Source organism: Pipistrellus hanaki (genome assembly GCF_964339955.1).
Source record: "Pipistrellus hanaki genome assembly, chromosome: 9".
NCBI classification, from domain to species: Eukaryota; Metazoa; Chordata; class Mammalia; order Chiroptera; family Vespertilionidae; genus Pipistrellus; species Pipistrellus hanaki.
The window spans coordinates 65,359,961-65,379,461 of NC_140511.1; the positions used below are offsets into that span (position 1 = coordinate 65,359,961).

Consider the following 19,501-nt stretch of genomic DNA (forward strand, 5'->3'; position numbering starts at 1 on the left):
TTGGGGGGTGGGGCCCAAGCCTGCAGGGGAGAGCAGTTGGGTCCGGTCAGGTCAGCAGAGGAGTGGTTAGGGAGTGATCAGGATGACAGGCAGAAGTATTTAGAGGTAATCAGGCAGGAGGGTAGGTGAGTGGGAAGGTAGTAGTCCCAAATTGTGAGAGGGATGTCCAACTGCCCATTTAGGCCTGATCCAACAGGTTGGGCTGAGGGATGCCCCACCCCACCCCTCTACCCCCTCACACACACACCCCCCCCCACATGAATTTTGTGCATTGGGGCCTCTAGTTAACTATAAAAGTTGATTCTATATTACTAAATTCTTTATGATACATAATCATTTTCTCTTTATAACTCAGAGTCTTTTCAATATATTCTGATACATTTTAGTCATACTCATCTAAATGAAATGACAGTTTTAAGATAAATTTAACCAAAATGTTTAACATAGTAATTTTTCATTATCTTATTTACTCAAAGCAAAAATAAGCCTACTACTATGTGGCCAATGGAATTGTATTGATCTGTGTCGTTTTTTTTTATAAAGTAACAGGTTATGCAACTCACAAAGCTTCTTTATTTTCCAATCCAGACACATAAAAAGTGCACAGAGGAAAAAATGAGAATCATAATATAATTCATTTGATTTAATCTGATATAAAAATGTCTAAGTGCATATTAATAACACAAAAATAAATATTTCACATGTTGCTAAAGAAAGATATCTAGTGTAAAGCACCCAACTATGTCTTTTAATTGTGTAGTTACTAGAGGCCTGATGCACAAAAAATGGGCCTTTCTTTCCCTGGCTGCTGGCACCACCTTTGCTCCAGCCTGGAGCTGCCTTTCTGCCTTCACTCTGCCAGGATCCGCCTTTCTGCTTTTCCACGCTGCCCAGAGGCCCCCTGCTGCTCAGCACCTGTGTATGCAAGTCAACCGCCATCTTTATTGGGTTAATTTGCATACTCACTCTTGATTGGCTGGTAAGGAACATGGAGTTATGGTCAATTTAAAATTTTCTCTTTTATTTGTGTAGATAACAATGTTGTAGTCCAATATGTGCTAATTTTTTTAATAAACAAATTTAATTACAAAAGATCACTTATGTGAGCATCCTAAATTTATAACAAAATTTGACATATTTAAAATAAGTTGCTTTAACTATTTATTGTTTTTTATATTTAATTAATCTGCCTAGCTGTGCATCATTGTGTCTGCTTTGTCATTTAAGTTTACTGCTCTTTGAAAGAAGAGTAAATTTTGGAAGACAAATCTAATATCACATATAACTAAATTGTGGAGCTGAGTACACAGTTTCAGATACCAAATATTATCTAATTTTCCTGTACAAAGTGTATAATTGAACTGATGGCAAAAACTGTATTGGGGTTGAGCTTTTTCTTGTGATTCCTAACTGCAATAATCTACATCTCTGTGACTATGTTGTAACTAACCATTTGTAGTGCTTAATCCCTTTACTTTTTTTGAAGATCCCCCAAGCCCCTCTCCTTTGACAACTGTCAGTTTGTTGTCCTATAAGTCTGTTTCTAGCACAATTCTTTTTCTTGACTTTAAGCAGCTCTTTTTATGAAATCTCATTTTTTTTACACATATTCTTGCTTATATTTTCTATGTCATGTGCAATACATCTTAGACATTCTAATTAGTTTGTGTATATCTGTGTTTCCTTATGATGTATTTTCCCAATATATTTTTATTATCAATAAATATTTATAATATATTTCTCGTTTGTTTACATAGGTGGGACTTCTTTGGAACCTTTTTCTCTTCCTCATACTAAATGAAATAAATATATACACTTGGCAGGATGTTTTCGTTTTTTTTTTTTACTTTTTTTTTTTTTTTAAATTCTTTGGGGAGATTTAGGGTTTTAATGTATATTTCTTAGATCTATACCTAGAGATTTTCAATCTCCGCTGGTAACATAACTTTTGTTGTTGATGTTTTTGTTGTTGTTCTTTGTATGTTTCCAGGGCATTCTTTGATCACATGCATGAGTATGCAGTGCAAACACACTGAAATGGGTTTTAGCCAGAAGACTTGTGCTCCCACGATATTCCAAGGAAAAGAAATATGACAACAGAAGGAAACAAGGGTTTACACCAAAGTTAAATAAGACAAAAAATACAAATATTAAAATAAATGTAATAAATATTGATTTTTTAATTTTAATTGGCTTAAAAATGAATGACCAAAATAAAACTATGCTGATATATTTGGGGCTTAAAACATATGAAGAAGATTTTTTATGAAAAAATTAGCACAAAGTTGGGTGAGAAGAAGTTGATTTTTACTACTCTAAGTTTCTTATATTAAAAGTTATGCTCTATATCTATCTTTCGGTTCATCAGTTTATAATGTTCTTTATTAGCCATAAATGAGTGAGGTCATGTGGTGTTTCTCTTTCATTGACTGGCTTATTTCACTCAGCATGATGTTCTCCAATTCCATCCAGGTTGCTGCAAATGATGAGAATCCCTTCCTTTTTATGGCAGCATAGTATTCCACTGTGTACATATACCATAGTTTTTTTTTTTTATCCATTCATTTGCTGACAGGCACCTAGGCTGTTTCCAAATCCTAGCTATTGTAGATTGTGCTGCTATGAGATATAGAGACAGTAAAGCAACAAGCAGACTGTCAAATTACAGCAGGGAGGGAGATCTGGGGGAGATAAGAGATCAACTGAAGGACTTGTATTCATGCATATAAGTACAACCAATGGACACAAAACTCTGGGGAGGGTGGAATGTATGGGAGGGGGGGGAATGGTAAAATATGTACACAGATAATAATTTAATAAAAAAATAAAGTTATGCCATATGTTATTTTCAGTTGACAATGATATATTAAACATGTATATTATCATTCCTATGGTCACCATTAAACAGAAGAAAACAACAACACATTACCAATATTAGAAATAAGAAAAAGTAAACACTTGGTCCCTACAAACATTGTAATAAAAATAGTAGAATATTATAAACACCTCTTTAATGATAATTTTGATAAGGAAAAGAAATATGCAATTGCTTAACGATGCTCACGTCTATTAAATAAATTACCATATTCCTTAAAGGCCATGTAGGAAGCCTCTCATCACTGTATGCACAAAAGTTTGAGAATTGTTTTTCCAACGTGAAAATGGCACTTCATTCTCAGAAGGCAACGTGCAGAGTGCTGGGTGAACCGAACCCTCTTCTCCCATACAGAAGAGGACAGCATCTGGGAGATAACATATGAAGGCAAAAAGAAGCCCAGTATCCATGGTGACCTCATGAAGAAGAACCACGGACAAACCCGAGCCAGCTAAATTCTGCAAGGTTATAACGAAGGATATGCTTTCTTTTGTGGATCCACTCTGTTTCTGAATTCCTTTGTAATACCAGGATACCCTGTCCTCGTACTAATGCAGACTCTCTTCCTGGCATCATTCCATTGTGAAATTGTCTTTTCTTTGCCAGGATTATTCTTCCTGTAAATAAGACTATTCCTGTGGGTTTGAGGAGCTTGAACAAATATCGCCAAAATCACATTGTCTTCTATCAGCAGTTCTGAGAGTGTTTACCAGCCACATACACCTTGCAGAGGTTCCTGGTATTTGATTTATGCCTTCATTAATATAATGATTAATTCTGTTTTCCACCACTCTTACAACAGAGTGATGATGAAGAATGTGAACTCTAGACTCTCTGGGTTCCAAAGGAGCTTGTTCTTTGACTATTGGAGTGATCACAAACTAGTTATTTCATCTCTTGCGCTGCAGTTTCATCATCTGTAAGATCTGGCTTTTAGATACATTCACTGAGGTATTGTTCCAAGTGCTGGGCATAAAATGTCGAACAAAGTCAAACAAGGCCTGTGCTCATTGAGCTTATGGGAGAGTTGGATGTGGGGGGCAGAGCAGAAGCAAAAGGCACAAGCTACAGATGTAAAATGTTAGGAGGAGATAACTGTCGTGGAAAAACAACGAAGCATGAAAGAGGGATAGGAGGAACCAGTACAATTTAAAATAAGATGACACCGAATGTTCTTATTCAGAAGAGACTAGGAAATACAGTGCAGTGATCTATAAAAAGGGAGTTCCAGGATGAAGAGGAGAGAAAGCCAGTGCTCATAATCATTCTAATGCATTTCTTCTCTTTATAATAAAATAAAATTATTTCTGAAACTGTTCTCAGTGTACCAACTGGACCTCATTTTCATAATAAAATTTTTTGTCATTTGAGGTATGCATGGTAATTTGTATGCTGGATGGAGTTCAAAAGATCACATCTATAATTTCTCATTTTGCTCATCAGTTTCTCTTAAAAACACATATATATTTAGACCATGGATTTAACACATATTCTATAGTTTGCAATTACAATGTGGATTTGAAAAGACATATTGCAGAACATAGCCAATATTTGATTAAGGATGGCTCCCCAGAAATAGAAAAAAATGAAAGAACTTGATGGTTTTTTAAGAGACCAAAGAAATACCCAACATAAAATGAAGAACAGAAGTAATATGCTATACTATATTACTATTTCTAATTTGAGCAAGCCAGAGGGGAAATGCTAAATGTGTCATAAACAATTATAGAAAAACAATTTCAATGCATCAGTACTGTCCTTTTGTTTTGAGAATTACTCATTATTAACCACAAATTAATTTTAAATTTAGAGGACTAAAATTATAGACAGTTAACAGTTTAGCATCACTGTTATTTTAATAGCCTGAAGCCCTTTGTCTTCTGCATAACTCTAATGAGAGCATTTTTCACTTCTTTATTCCTCAGACTATAAATGAGTGGGTTCAGCATGGGGATCACAATAGCATAAAAAACAGAAGCCACTTGATCCTTTCCCAAGGCATAGGACTTACGAGGTTTTAAATAAGTAAAAATCATAGTACCATAAAAGATGGTGACTCCCAGGAGATGCGAGGAACATGTAGAGAAGGCTTTTTGCTTTCCTGAAGTGGAAGTGATTTTCAGGACAGTGGACAGAATGGACAGATAAGACACACATATCGTGATAACAGATACCATTAAAGTGGAGCCAGCAAAAATGAATATTATGATTTCAATGTCTTGAGTGTCAGTACAGGACAGGGCTAGAATTGGGGAAGTGTCACAGAAAAAGTGATGGATTACATTGGAGTCACAGAAATGCAGTGTGCTCATGCAAAGCGCATTGATAATAGAATTAATAAAGCCAAGAAAATAGGACCCAAAGGCCAGGGAGCAGCAGAGTCCTTTGGACATAAGGACTGGGTACTGTAGAGGATTGCAGATAGCTACATAGCGATCATAGGCCATTGAGGAGAGAAGAAAACATTCAGTGGAACCCAAAAAGGTAAAAAAGTACATCTGGGTGAAGCAGCTCAGGTATGAAATGTACTTAGTGGAAGTCAATAAGTTCTCTAAGGTTTTAGGAGTGATGATATTGGAATAAATGAGGTCAATAAATGAAAGGTGGCTGAGGAAAAAATACATGGGGGTGTGAAGCTGGAGATCCAGGCGGATTAACAATATCATCCCTGCATTTCCCAGCACACTTGTCAGGTATATTAGGAGAAATAGTACAAAGAGGACCAGCTGGATCTCCTCAGAGTCTGTCAATCCCATAAGGATGAAGTGAGACACATTTGTGCTATTCCTCCCATCCATTTTGTTCAACTGCTTCAAACTGTTGAGAAATAAGTGTGATACTTGGTAGAAATGAATTCAAGATGTTATTTATATTAGTTTAATATTTCCAAAAATTGATAATAATGAGTGGTTTGCAGAATTTGATGAAAAAATTGAGTTTGATTTTCAAATATAGAAATAGGCATAAAATATCCCTTGGGCTTAGTATAATAAAATAAATAGCATATTGCATAATAAGAATGAGCTTTACATTGTTTTATCTACTCCATGTGAAAATATTAATCAATAGGTGTCACTATTACCCACATTTTTTAAATAAAAAAGGACACAAGCAATTTAAGTCACTTGTTTAGAACAGAGATATTAAATGTTGGCCTGTTATTGCACCAAGATAGATAAACTCAAGAGAACATGCTTGTTGTACTATATTACTATTTCTAATTTGAGCAAACCTGAGGAAAAAGGCTAAATGTGTCATACACAATGATAGAAAAACAATTTCAATGCATCACTTACTGTCCTTTTGTTTTGAGAATTATTAATTATTAACCACAAATTTTAAATTTAGGGGACTAAAATTATAGACCACATAAAATAATAATTTCCAAAAGATATGTTTTACTAAATTGACCATTCAAAATCAGATTTCTTCCAAAAATTGTATTCTAAAACATACAGCTTGCTTGTAAACCATAAATCCATCAGCTCTATATTTCTGGTTACAAAACCTGGCATTACTTAAGGCAAGGTCTAAGTCCTATGTGTATGTACACTTTTCTAAAAATATTAACATTTTATCTGATCTTCACCCAAACTAATTTTCAGAGTAATACTTACCAAGAGCCAAAGTCGGCAGAAAAAACACACCACAGAACCCCTCCTTCAATCTTATCTGTCTAGAAATTTGTCAACGTCAAGTTTTTTCACAAATAAAACATAAATACCATTTGAGTCAAAAATTTCTGAAATATATTCTTTTCTTTGAGATAAGTTCTTTGTAAATTTTTTATGCATTTATTTTTTTATTCCGAGGTTAAAAAAAATCAGCAGAAATTTTCGGGTGCAATACAAAAATTTGCCAGGAAGTTATGTTTAAAAGGAATATCAGGGATCTGCTGTGGGCATGAGTGAAGCAAAGTATGTCTTGTCTCTCTCCCAGTGCACCTCTTATACTGGGGGTAGAGGGTAACGCAACATTGAGGCATCCCTGGAGATCAGGTTCCAAGCAAGATTGCTTGGCATGTTTCCAAGGAAAAATCACACTGGGACTAACTGCAGCTCTGTCATGTTCTGAGGAAATACTTGCCTTTCTCCCTTGATGGCACACAATGAGGACCCTTGTTTGATCTTCTTTTGTGATGCTTTATATTTGCCAACGATTTGGTGGAGAAACCTTTTCTAGAGACATACTTAATTACGCTACGATTGAAACCATCAAAGATGGAGTAGTTCATTTTTTCACAAGGAAACATTTTTATGTTTAAAAGTGTGATACAATCATTGAAATGAAATATGCTCATTAGAAAAAAATTAGAATGCAACAGAAATCAAAGTACAAATTGACAATGTCAATGTTACCATATTTTGATGAATTTCTATGATTTTCTTACCTTCATTAATACTTATTTGTGCATTTATAGACTTGCATACTTATTATTATACTGTATTTTTAGCATCCAATCCTCACTTAATGACCAAAATTTCACAAAGCACTATGACCAATGTTACATTAGTCTTTGATAAATATTTTAAGGCAGCACAAGAAAACATGGTAAAGGCTTCCATTCTGGTTTGACAATCACCTAATTCATCTATGTAGCAATATTTCTGCTATTTATTTTACTATTGTGGTGTACTCTGTATATAAAAATGTCAAGTATTTCATTAAAGATGAATGAAAAATTTAAATATGAAAAGAGGTATAATATTTTATTGAGAATTGTTTGTCCAGGATGAAGAAACAAAAGAATAATCTGAAAAGGGATAGACTGAGAATAAGATTAAAATATTCTTATGAATCACCTAATTCATGATAATGAAATCAATTTACACAGATGTAAGAGTAACTCTTTCAAACCTAGCTGGTTTGGCTCAGTGGAATAGAGCATTGGCCTGGGGACTGAAGGGTCCCAGGTTCTATTCTGATCAAGGGTTGTGGGCTCATGCCAGGGTTGTGGGCTGCCAATCAATGATTCTCTCTCCTCATTGATCTCTCTCTCTCTCTCTCTCTCTCTCTCTCTCTCTCTCTCTCTCTCTCTTCCCTCCTCTCTGAAATCAACAAAAAATGTATTTTCAAAGTTAAAGAAAAAATCTATTTAAAAATTAACACTTTCAAGGAAATCCATTTATTCTCCAGAATTTCAGAAGATAATTTGTTGGTATGGATAAAAGAGCTATGTTTGTCTGTGTTATATTATTGATGAACTTTTGAAAGGGCAATCCTTGTACTCACAAAAATTTAGTGCAGCTAAGACAGACTTATCTGGAAATTTAAAAACCAGCATGAAACTACTTGATAGAAGGTAACCTTAGGAAATAAGGCAAAAGAGGGACAAGAAGTTATTTTTAATGTTAATGCTACCTCAATAGGCATTGTCATTACAAATTAACAGGAGCATATTTTTCTTAATATTTTCCCAATACTAAAGCCCACTACAGCTACTTAGGATTTCAGGGCTATTGTTGTATTATTTATTGTCAGGAAGAAGAGGAGAGAATGGAGAAATTCCAGGCAGTAACAGGACTAGTGTGTACAGGAAGACTTAAGAAGTCATGTGTTCAAACCAAATGAGGATGAAGAATAGAATAATAAGGAAGAAATTCTTGGAGGAAAGGAGTGGGGATAAGATCATTTTGAACCAGTGGACTCTTGTAAAAGCTGGTAGGCTTCATTGTTAGTGTGAGGAGAAGTTTTGCTGGATTTGAAGTCTTGAAGTCTTATTGTAGAAGTGATGTGAACCAACTTAGTGGTTAGACTGTTACACTGAGAAAAGACTTAAGCGGAATAAGGTCAAAACGCAGAGACAAGCTAGGAGACTGCAGCAATAATCCTAGAACTAAGGGGATGGTTCCTTGGTAGGGATGTGGGATTGGTAGGGCAGAAAGTGTTGTAACCAGTCAGATCTGTGTATAAAATCAATGTCATATCCTGATAGATTGAGTATAAGGTGTATGAGACAAAAATAAAATTCCAGGAACATCCTTAAGTCTTTGCCTGAACAAGTAGAAAGATGGCTTTCCTTTATGTGAGATAAACATATGGATTTTGCTAGTGCTTAATTGAAAAAATTATGGTAATTATACATCTAAAGCCCTTTGAATATTGTCTGGCACATGATATGTGCTTAGTAAATATATCATTACCTTATATCTATCAATTATTTGAAAACAAATAACTATTCATACTTTTGGCACCCTCTATTCTTGTTCTGTATCATATATTTTTTAAATAGTCTTCTGGCATGACATCATAAGCAGGATGATTTATCTTAAATTACTTCAGACTGCATCATACATAAAATATGATATGCACTAATTTAACAAGGAAATTACAGTGCAAATGTAAATAGTCTAAATATTCCATGTTTTCTGTGCACTATTTTACATGTATGTAATAACAGTATATATGCATTTGTAAATATATATATATATATATATATATATATATATATATAGAGAGAGAGAGAGAGAGAGAGAGAGAGAGAGGGTTTTTAAACTGTATTGTAAAGAGGATAAAATGATCTTAATTTAAATTAAGATTTACTCAACTTAAGTGTTACTAGTATCTACAACTCAGGAAATTTGCTGAGAATTTTGAAAATTAATATACTTTTATTGATTTCAGACAGAAAGGGAGAGGGAAAGAGGGATAGAAACATTGATGATCATTGATCTGCTGCCTTCTGCACACCCCATCCTGGGGATCTAGCCTACAACCCAATATGTGCCCTGACCTCAAACTGAACCTTGTCTTCCTGGTTCCTGAGTTGACACTCAACCACTGATCCACACCAGCAGGGCTGGTGCCAACATATTTTGGCCAACATATTTCAAGAAGATACATTACCTAGTCGTAGAAATAGACATAAATGAAAGGTGAAAACATAGTTAATAAAAAAATACCTGGAAAATGACAAGAGCCCATAAATATATGAAATGACAAAATACTTACACAAGATGAGAGATGACCCAGAAAGGCATATTGTTAAATAATAAATGCTCATGAAATACTTATATCTCATTGCAAACAGAAACAAATAGTGCCCTAGTCAATGGGACTCAGCTGGCAGGGGCATTGCCAGTACATGGAAATGTTCTTTGATTCCATTCTCCCTCAGGGCACATGCCTAGGTTGTGGGTTCAATCTTGGTCCAGGCTTGTACAAGAGTCAACTGAGCAATGTTTCTCTCTCATATGGATGCTTCTCTCTCTTTCTCTCTATAAAATTAATAAGTGTCATCAACTAAGGATTAACAAAAATAGAAATAGCTGAAAATTTAGAGTACAGTATAGACCAAGTGAATATTAAAGCAAAAAGAACTCATACTTTAAAATGACATTGATATATAAGGCATTTTAAAATAAATAAAATAACGGAAAATAATGCATAAATAAATGTTTGAAAATATTAACTAAATTTTTTAAATTAGTAAAAAAAAATTAAACTTTTATCTCCAAAAAGGTGGTTGCGCTATATTTCTTACTTTTTATTTTATGTGTTTGTGCTTTTGTTTAAAAGCTTTATTTTTTTTAGAGCAGTTTTAGGTTCACAGCAAAATGAAAAGAAAGGTACAGAGATTTCACTTATATATATATATACACCTCCACCTCCCCCCTCCCAACAAACATGAATATTCTCCCACATCACCAACATCACACACCAGAATGGAGCATTTCTTACAACTGAGTAACCTACATTGACACATACTTATTGAAATCCATAGCTTTCATTGAGGTCTATTCTTGGTACTATTGATTTGATGACTTTTTAACTTTTAAAATGTGTTTAAAAGAGAAATCAAATATAATGCTACAAAGTAAATATTGAAAATTTCAAAAAAGTATAATTTTTACTTGAGCTATATATCAAGGTTGTTTTTGCATTGAGCTACTGTGGGCAATAAGGTAATTTCCTATAGACAAAGAATAGACATGAATTTGCTTACCATCAAAGGGTGTCTCCCATCCTCAACTGTTCTTTCCTATGACGCTGCCCTCTTTATATGCCTTCATCCATCTATGCCCACCTCTGCACACTCCTGGGACTTAGGTGAGTATGAGAAACTGATGAAAATATGAACTGTAGCTATTGCTTTTACTCTGAATAATTATATCCTTTGTCACTTAACTAGAAGTCTTGTGACTTCTGCCTTCATCTCTCAAACAGCAACAGGCTATCTTGCTGGTTGGGTATTGTTTTCTAAGTTCTTTTATTATAATTTTGTAATTAAATGCATTAGAGTGACTATGCTTAATTAGATTGTATATATTTGAAGTATACAATTCAATGATACATCATCAGTAGATTGCATTGTGGATTTGAAAAGACATGTTCATGAAAATGTCCAGATTATACTTGATTAAGTAAAGACAGAAACCCAAACAATGAAAGGAGTTCATTGTGTTTGAAGAGACCAAGAAATGTCCAACAGGAAAGAGAAGCTAACAGTTTAGCAACACTGTTATTTCATCACCTGAATCCCACTTGTTTTCTGCAAAACTCTAATGAGAGCATTTTTCACTTCTTTATTCCTCAGACTATAAATGAGTGGATTCAACATGGGGATCACAATAGTATAAAATACGGAAGCCACTTGATCCTTCCCCAAAGAGTAGGACTTGTGAGGCTTTAAATAAGTAAAAATCGTAGTTCCATAAAAGATGGTGACTCCTAGGAGATGGGAGGCACATGTAGAGAAGGCTTTTTGCTTTCCTGAAGTGGAAGTGATTTTCAGGACAGTGGACAGAATGGACAGATAAGACACACATATCGTGATAACAGATACCATTAGGGTGGAGCCAGCAAAAATAACTATCATGATTTCAATGACTTGAGTGTCAGTACAGGACAGGGCTAGAATTGGGGAAGTGTCACAGAAAAAGTGATGGATTACATTGGAGTCACAGAAATGCAGTGTGCTCATGCAAAGCACATTGATAATGGAGTCCAGAAAGCCTTTCAAATAGCACCCAGAAATGAGGGAGTAGCAGAGTCCTTTGGACATAAGGACTGGGTACTGTAGAGGATTGCAGATAGCTACATAGCGATCATAGGCCATTGAGGAGAGAAGTAAACATTCAGTGGTACCCAAGAAGATGAAAAAGAACATCTGGGCAAAGCAGCTCAGGTATGAAATGTACTTAGTGGAAGTCAGTAGGTTCTCTAAGGTTTTAGGAGTGACAACATTGGAGTAAATGAGGTCAATAAATGAAAGGTGGCTGAGGAAAAAATACATGGGGGTGTGAAGCTGGAGATCCAGGCGGATTATCACTATCATCCCTGCATTTCCCAGCACACTAGTCAGGTATATCAGGAGAAATAGTACAAAGAGGACCAGCTGGATCTCCTCAGAGTCTGTTAATCCCATAAGGATGAAGTGAGACACATTTGTGCTATTCCTCCCATCCATTTTGTTCAACTGCTTCAAACTGTTGAGAAATAAGTGTGATACTTGGTAGAAATGAATTCAAGATGTTATTTATATTACTTTAATATTTCCATAAATTGATAATAATGAGTGGTTTTCAGAATTTGATGAAAAATTTGAGTTTGATTTTCAAATATAGAAATAGGCATAAAATATCCCTTGGGCTTAGTATAATAAAATAAATTGCATATTGCATAATAAGAATGAGCTTTTTATCTACTGTTTTATTTACTCCATGTGAAATATTAAATTATAGTTGTGACTATTACCCACATTTTTCTAAATAAAAAAGGGCACAAGCAGTTTAGGTCACTTGTTTAGAATAGAGATATTAAATGTTGGTCTGTCACTGCACCAAGATTGGTAAACTCAAGAGAACATGCTTGTTATACTATATTACTATTTCTAATTTGAGCAAACCTGAGGAAAAATGCTAAATGTGTCATACACGATGATAGAAAAACAATTTCAATGCACCACTTACTGTCCTTTTGTTTTGAGAATTATTAATTATTAACCACAAACAAATTTTAAATTTAGGAGATTAAAATTATATACCACATAAAATTATTAATTTCCAAGATATGTTTTACTAAGTTGACCATTCAAAATCAGACTTCTTCCAAAAATTATATTTCTAAAACATACAGCTTGCTTATAAACCATAAATCCATCAACTCTATTCTTCTGGTTACAAAACCTAGCATTATTTAGGGCAAGGTTTAAGTCCTAAGGTAAGTATACTTTTCTAAAAATACTCCCATTTTATTTGATCCTCACCAAAACACTCTAATTTTCAGAGGAATACTTACCAAGAGCCAAAGTCTGTGGAAAAAAATACACCACTAAACCCCTCCTCCAATCTTATCTGTCTAGAAATTTGTCAACTTCAAGTTTTTTTCACAAATAAAATATAAATACCATTTGAGTCAAAAACTTCTATAATATATTCTTTTCTTTGAGATAAGTTATTTGTAATTTTTTAGGCATTTATTTTTTGATTTGGAGGTTAAGGAAAATCAGCCTAAATTTTCTGGTGCAATACAAAAATTTGCCAGGAAGTTATGTTTAAAAAGAATATCAGGGATCTGCTGTGGGCATGAGTGAAGCAAAGTATGTCTTGTCCCTTTCCCAATGCACCTCTTATACTGGGGATAGAGGGTAGCACAACATTGAGGCATCCCTGGAGATCAGGTTCCAAGCAAGATTGCTTGGCATGTTTCCAAGGAAAAATCACACTGGGACTAACTGCAGCTCTGTTATGTTCTGAGAAAATAGTTGCCTTTCTCCCTTGATGGCTCACAATGAGGGCCCTTGTTTGGTCTTCTTTTGTGATGCTTTATATTTTCCACCGAGTTAGTGGAGAAACCATTTCTAGAGACATAATTACTCTATAACTGAAACCATCAAAGATGGAGTAGTTCATTTTTCACAAGGAAACATTTTCATGTTTAAAAGTATGAGACTGTCATTGAACTAAAATATATTCATCAGAAAAAAATTAGAATGCAACAGATATCAAAGAACAAATTGAGAATGTCAATAATGTTACAACATTTTGATAGATTTCTACCATCTTTTACCTTCATTAATACTTGTGCATTTATAGATTTGCATACTTATCATTATATATTTAGCATCCAATCCTCACTTAATGACCAAAACTTCACAATGCACAGTGACCAATGTTACATTAGTCTTTGATAAATATTTTAAGGCAGCACAGGAAAACATGCTGCAGGCTTCCCATTCTGGTTTGACAATCACCTTTTTCATCTATGTAGCAATATTTCTGCAATTTATTTTACTAATGTGGTGTACTCTGTATATAAAAATGCCAATTATCTCATTAAACATGAATGAAAAATTAAAGTATGAAAAGAGGTATAATATTTTATTGAAAATTGTTTGTCCAGGATAAAGAAACAAAAGAATAATCTGAAAAGGGATAGACTGAGAATAAGATTAAAGTATTCTTATGAATCACCTAATTCATGATAATGAAATCAATTTGTACATATGTAAAAGTAACTCCTTCAAACCTAGCTGGTTTGGCTCAGTGGAATAGAGCATTGGCCTGGGGACTGAAGGGTCCCAGGTTCTATTCGGATCAAGGGTTGTGGGCTCATCCCAGGGTTGTGGGATGCCAATCAGTGATTCTCTCTCCTCATTGATCTCTCTCTCTCTCTCTCTCTCTCTCTCTCTCTCTCTCTCTCTCTCTCCCTCTTCCCTCCTCTCTGAAATCAACAAAATGTATTTTAAAAGTTAAAGGAAAAGGAAATATCTATTTTTTTTTAAAAAGTAACACTTTCAAGGAAGTCCATTTATACTCTCGAATTTCAGAAGATAATTTGTTGGTATGGATAAAGGAGCTGTGTTTGCCTGTGTTATATTATTGACGAACTTTTGAAAGGGCAATCCTTGTACTCACAAAAATTTAGTGCAGCTAAGACAGACTTATCTGGAAATTTAAAAACCAGCATGAAACTACTTGATAGAAGGTAACCTTAGGAGATAAGGCAAAAGAGGGACAAGAAATTATTTTCAATATTAATGCCACCTCAATAGGCATTGTCATTACAAATTAACAGGAGCATATTTTTCTTAATATTTTCCCAATTCTAAAGCCCACTACAGCTACTTAGGATTTCAGGGCTATTGTTGTATCATTTATTGTCAGAAAGAAGAGGAGAGAATGGAGAAATTCCAGGCAGTAACAGGACTAGTGTGTACAGGAAGACTTAAGAAGTCATGTGTTCAAAACCAAATGAGGATGAAGAATAGAATAATAAGGAAGAGGTTCTTGGAGGAAAGGAGTGGGGATAAGATCATTTTGGACCAGTGGACTCTTGTAAAAGCTGGTAGGCTTTGTTCTTAGTGTGAGGAGAAGTTTTGCAGGATTTGCAGTCTTGAAGTCTTGTAGAAATGATGCGAACCAACTTACTGTTGAGCAGTAGCACTATGGCTGTTACACAGAGAATATACTTAGAATAAGATTAAAGTAGCACTTATGGCTGTTACACAGAGAATAGACTTAAGTGGAATAAGGCCAAAACGCCGAGACAAGCTAGGAGACTGCAGCAATCATCCTAAAACTAAGAGGATGGTTCCTTGTTAGGGATATGGGATTCGTAGGGCAGAAAGTGTTGTAACCAGTCAGATCTGTGTTTAGAATCAATTTCATATCCTGATAGATTGAGAATAAGGTGTATGAAATAAAAATAAAATATCAGGAACATTCTTAAGTCTTTGCCTGAGCAAGTAGAAAGATGGCTTTCCTTTATGTAAGATAAACATATGGATTTTGCTAATTAAAAAATTATGGTAATTATACATCTAAAGCCCTTTGAATATTGTCTGGCACATGGTACATGCTCAGTAAATATATTATTACCTTGTGTCTATCAAATATTTGAAAACAAATAACTATTCATACTTTTGGCACCCTCTACTCTTGTTCTGTGTCATATATTTTTTAAATATCTTAAAAAGTCTGGTGTGACATCATAAGCAGGATGATTATATCTAAAATTACTTCAGACTGCATCTTACATAAAATATGATATACACTAATTTAACAAGGAAATTACATGGTAAATGTGAATAGTCTAAATATTCCATGTTGCCTGTAGAATATTTTACATGTATGCAATAACATTTTATATATATATATATGTATATATATATAACGTTACTTATATATAAATTATATATATAATGTTATTGCATACATATAATATATATATAGTTTTTAAACTGTATTGTAAAGAGGATAAATTAAACTTAATTTAAATTAAGATTTACTCAACTTAAGTGCTACTATTACTAGTATTTACAACTCATGAAATTTGTTGAGCATTTTTTATTAATATACTTTTATTGATTTCAAACAGAAAAGAAGAGGAAAGAGAGAGAGAAACATTGATGATTATTGATTTGCTGCCTTCTGCACACCCCATCCTGGGGATCTAGTCTACAACCCAATATGTGCCCTGACCTCAAACTGAACCTTGTCCTTCTGGTTTGTGAGTTGACACTGAACCACCGATCCACACCAGCAGGGCTGGTGCCAACATATTTTGGCCAACATATTTCAAGAAGATACATTTCCTACTCATAGAACTAGACATAAATGAAAGGTGAAAACATAGTTTATAAAAAAAAATACCTGGAAAATGACAAGAGCCCATAAATATATGAAATGACAAAATACTTACACAAGATGAGAGATGACCCAGAAAGGCATAGTGTTAAATAATAAATGCTCATGAAATACTTATATCTCATTGCAAACAGAAACAAATAGTGCCCTAGTCAATGGGACTCAGCTGGAAATGTTCATGGAAATGTTCTTTGGTTCCATTCTCCCTCAGGGCACATGCCTAGGTTGTGGGTTCAATCTTGGTCCAGGCTTGTACAAGAGTCAACTGAACAATGTTTCTCTCTCACATGGATGCTTTTCTCTCTTTCTCTCTATAAAATTAATAAGTATCATCAACTGAGGATTAATGAAAATAGAAATAGCTGAAAATTTAGAGTACAGTATAGACCAAGTGAATATTAAATCAAAAAGAAGTCATACTTTAGAATGGTATTGATGTATAAGACATTTTAAAATAAATTAAATAACGGAAAATAATGTATAATTAATGGATTTAAAATATTAACTGAATCTTTCAAATTAGTAAAAAAAATTAAGCTTTTAACTCTGAAAAGGAGGTTGTAGTTTTTATGTTATGTGTCTGTGCTTTTGTTTAAAAACTTTATTTTTTTAGAGAAGTTTTAGGATCACAGCAAAATGAAAAGAAAGGTACAGAGATTTCACTTATACATACACCTCCATGCCTCCCAACAAACATGCATATTCTCCCACATCATCAACATCACACACCAGAATGGAGCATTTCTTACAACTGAGTAACCTACATTGACACATACTTATTCAAATCCATAGCTTTCGTTGAGGTCTAATCTTGGTACTGTTGACTTGATGACTTTTAAAGATTTAAAATGTGTTTAAAAAGAGAAATCAAATATAATGTTACAAAGTAAACCCTGAAAATTAAAAAAAAATTTTACTTGAGCTATATATCAAGGTTATTTTTGCATTGAGCTACTGTGAGCAATAAGGTAATGTTCCAATAGACAAAGAATAGACATGAATCTGCTTACCATCAAAGTGTGTCACCCATACTCAATTGTTCTTTCCTATGACACTGCCCACTTTAAATTCCTTCATCCATCTATGTGCACCTCTTTCACACTCCTGGGACTTTGGAGGGTATGAGAAACTGTAGCTATTGCTTTTGCTCTGAATAATAATGCCCTTTGTCACTTAACTAGAAGTCTTGTGACTTCTGCCTTCATCTCTCAAACAGCAACAGGCTATCTTGCTGGTTGGGTATTATTTTCTAAGAGTTCTTTTATTATAATTTTGTAATTCAATGCATTAGAGTTTCAATGCTTAATTAGATTATATACGTTTTAAATATACAATTCAATGATACATCATCAGTAGATTGCATTGTGGATTTGAAAAGACATGTTCCTGGAAATGTCCAGATTATACTTGATTAAATGAAGGGTGTTTCAGTAGAAACCCAAACAATGAAAGGAGTTTATTGTTTTGGAAGAGACCAAAAAAATGCCCAACAGGAAAGAGAGAAGTTAACAATTTAGCAACACTGTTACTTTAATAGCCTGCAGCCCACTTGTTTTCTGCAAGACTCTAATGAGAGCATTTTTCACTTCTTTATTCCTCAGACTATATATGAGTGGATTCAGCATGGGGATCACAATAGTATAAAATATGGAAGCCATTTGATCCTTCCCCAAAGAGTAGGACTTATGAGGTTTTAAATAAGTAAAAATCAAAGTTCCATAAAAGATGGTGACTCCTAGGAGATGAGAGGAACATGTAGAGAAGGCTTTTTGCTTTCCTGAAGTGGAAGTGATTTTTAGGACAGTGGACAGAATGGACAGATAAGACACACATATTATGATAACAGATACCATTAGGGTGGAGCCAGCAAAAATGAATATCATAATTTCAATGTGTTGTGTGTTGGTACAGGACAGGGCTAGAATTGGGGAAGTGTCACAGAAAAAGTGATGGATTTCATTGGAGTCACAGAAATGCAGTCTGCTCATGCAAAGCACATTGATAGTGGAGTCCAGAAAGCCTTTCAAATAGCACCCAGAAATGAGGGAGTAGCAGAGTCCTTTGGACATAAGGACTGGGTACTGTAGAGGATTGCAGATAGCTACATAGCGATCATAGGCCATTGAGGAGAGAAGAAAACATTCAGTGGTACCCAAGAAGATGAAAAAGAACATCTGGGCAAAGCAGCTCAGGTATGAAATGTACTTAGTGGAAGTCAGTAGGTTCTCTAAGGTTTTAGGAGTGACGACATTGGAGTAAATGAGGTCAAGAAATGACAAGTGGCTGAGGAAAAAATACATGGGGTTTTGAAGCTGGAGATCCAGGCGGATTATCAATATCATCCCTGCATTTCCCAGCACACTAGTCAGGTATATCAGGAGAAATAGTACAAAGAGGACCAGCTTGATCTCCTCAGAGTCTGTCAATCCCATAAGGATGAAGTGAGAGACATTTGTGCTATTCCTTCCATCCATTGTGTTCAGCTTTTTCAAACTGTTGAGAAATAAAGGTGATCATTGGCAGGACTTAGTTTAAACAAGGTTATTTACAAAAGTTTAATATTTCTAAAAACTAATAATGAGTGACTTACAGAATATCATGAAAAACTTTTAACTTGATTCCCAAATATAGAAGTAGGCATAAATATAACAAACAAATATCCCAAACATATTACCTAATTTGAGTGAGTCTTACATTGTTTTAAATATTTCCATATATTAATTTATTTACAGCACATGAGAATATTATACCACAGGTGCTACTATTACTGACATTTTTAAATGAGTAAAAGGAACGGATAGTTTAAGTAACTGATTCATAGTGTTGTACTGCAAATCAGTGAGCTGGACATGACACATTAATCAGTCAATTAGTTAGGAGTCATCTTTATTGCACATAGGTTCAGAGCAGAATACCTCTGTCAAATTCTGAACAAACACAAGAAGGAATATTTCCTTCTAGTTGTTTGTGTACGACAGCTTGTAACCTTGAGTACGTATCCTATCTACATAGACACCTGTAACCTTGGATGAACAAA

General features: G+C 34.4%; 3 protein-coding genes across 3 annotated transcripts; all 3 read right to left on the bottom strand.

Annotated features, from left to right (window-relative positions):
- Positions 1 to 4,725: 4,725 nt before the first annotated feature.
- Positions 4,726 to 5,673, bottom strand: LOC311628033 (olfactory receptor 8H1-like; the record flags this gene model as incomplete). Its single annotated transcript, XM_084894907.1, has 1 exon — positions 4,726 to 5,673. One exon carries the CDS (start codon positions 5,671 to 5,673, stop codon positions 4,726 to 4,728), a length of 948 nt encoding a protein of 315 aa, XP_084751033.1.
- A 5,663-nt stretch (positions 5,674 to 11,336) lies between these two features.
- LOC311627579 (olfactory receptor 8H1-like) lies at positions 11,337 to 12,284 on the bottom strand (the record flags this gene model as incomplete). Its single annotated transcript, XM_084894084.1, has 1 exon — positions 11,337 to 12,284. The coding sequence occupies one exon, from the start codon at positions 12,282 to 12,284 to the stop codon at positions 11,337 to 11,339; it is 948 nt and encodes a 315-aa protein (XP_084750210.1).
- A 5,685-nt stretch (positions 12,285 to 17,969) lies between these two features.
- LOC311627580 (olfactory receptor 8H1-like) lies at positions 17,970 to 18,938 on the bottom strand (the record flags this gene model as incomplete). Its single annotated transcript, XM_084894085.1, has 1 exon — positions 17,970 to 18,938. One exon carries the CDS (start codon positions 18,936 to 18,938, stop codon positions 17,970 to 17,972), a length of 969 nt encoding a protein of 322 aa, XP_084750211.1.
- Between the last annotated feature and the right edge of the window lie 563 nt (positions 18,939 to 19,501).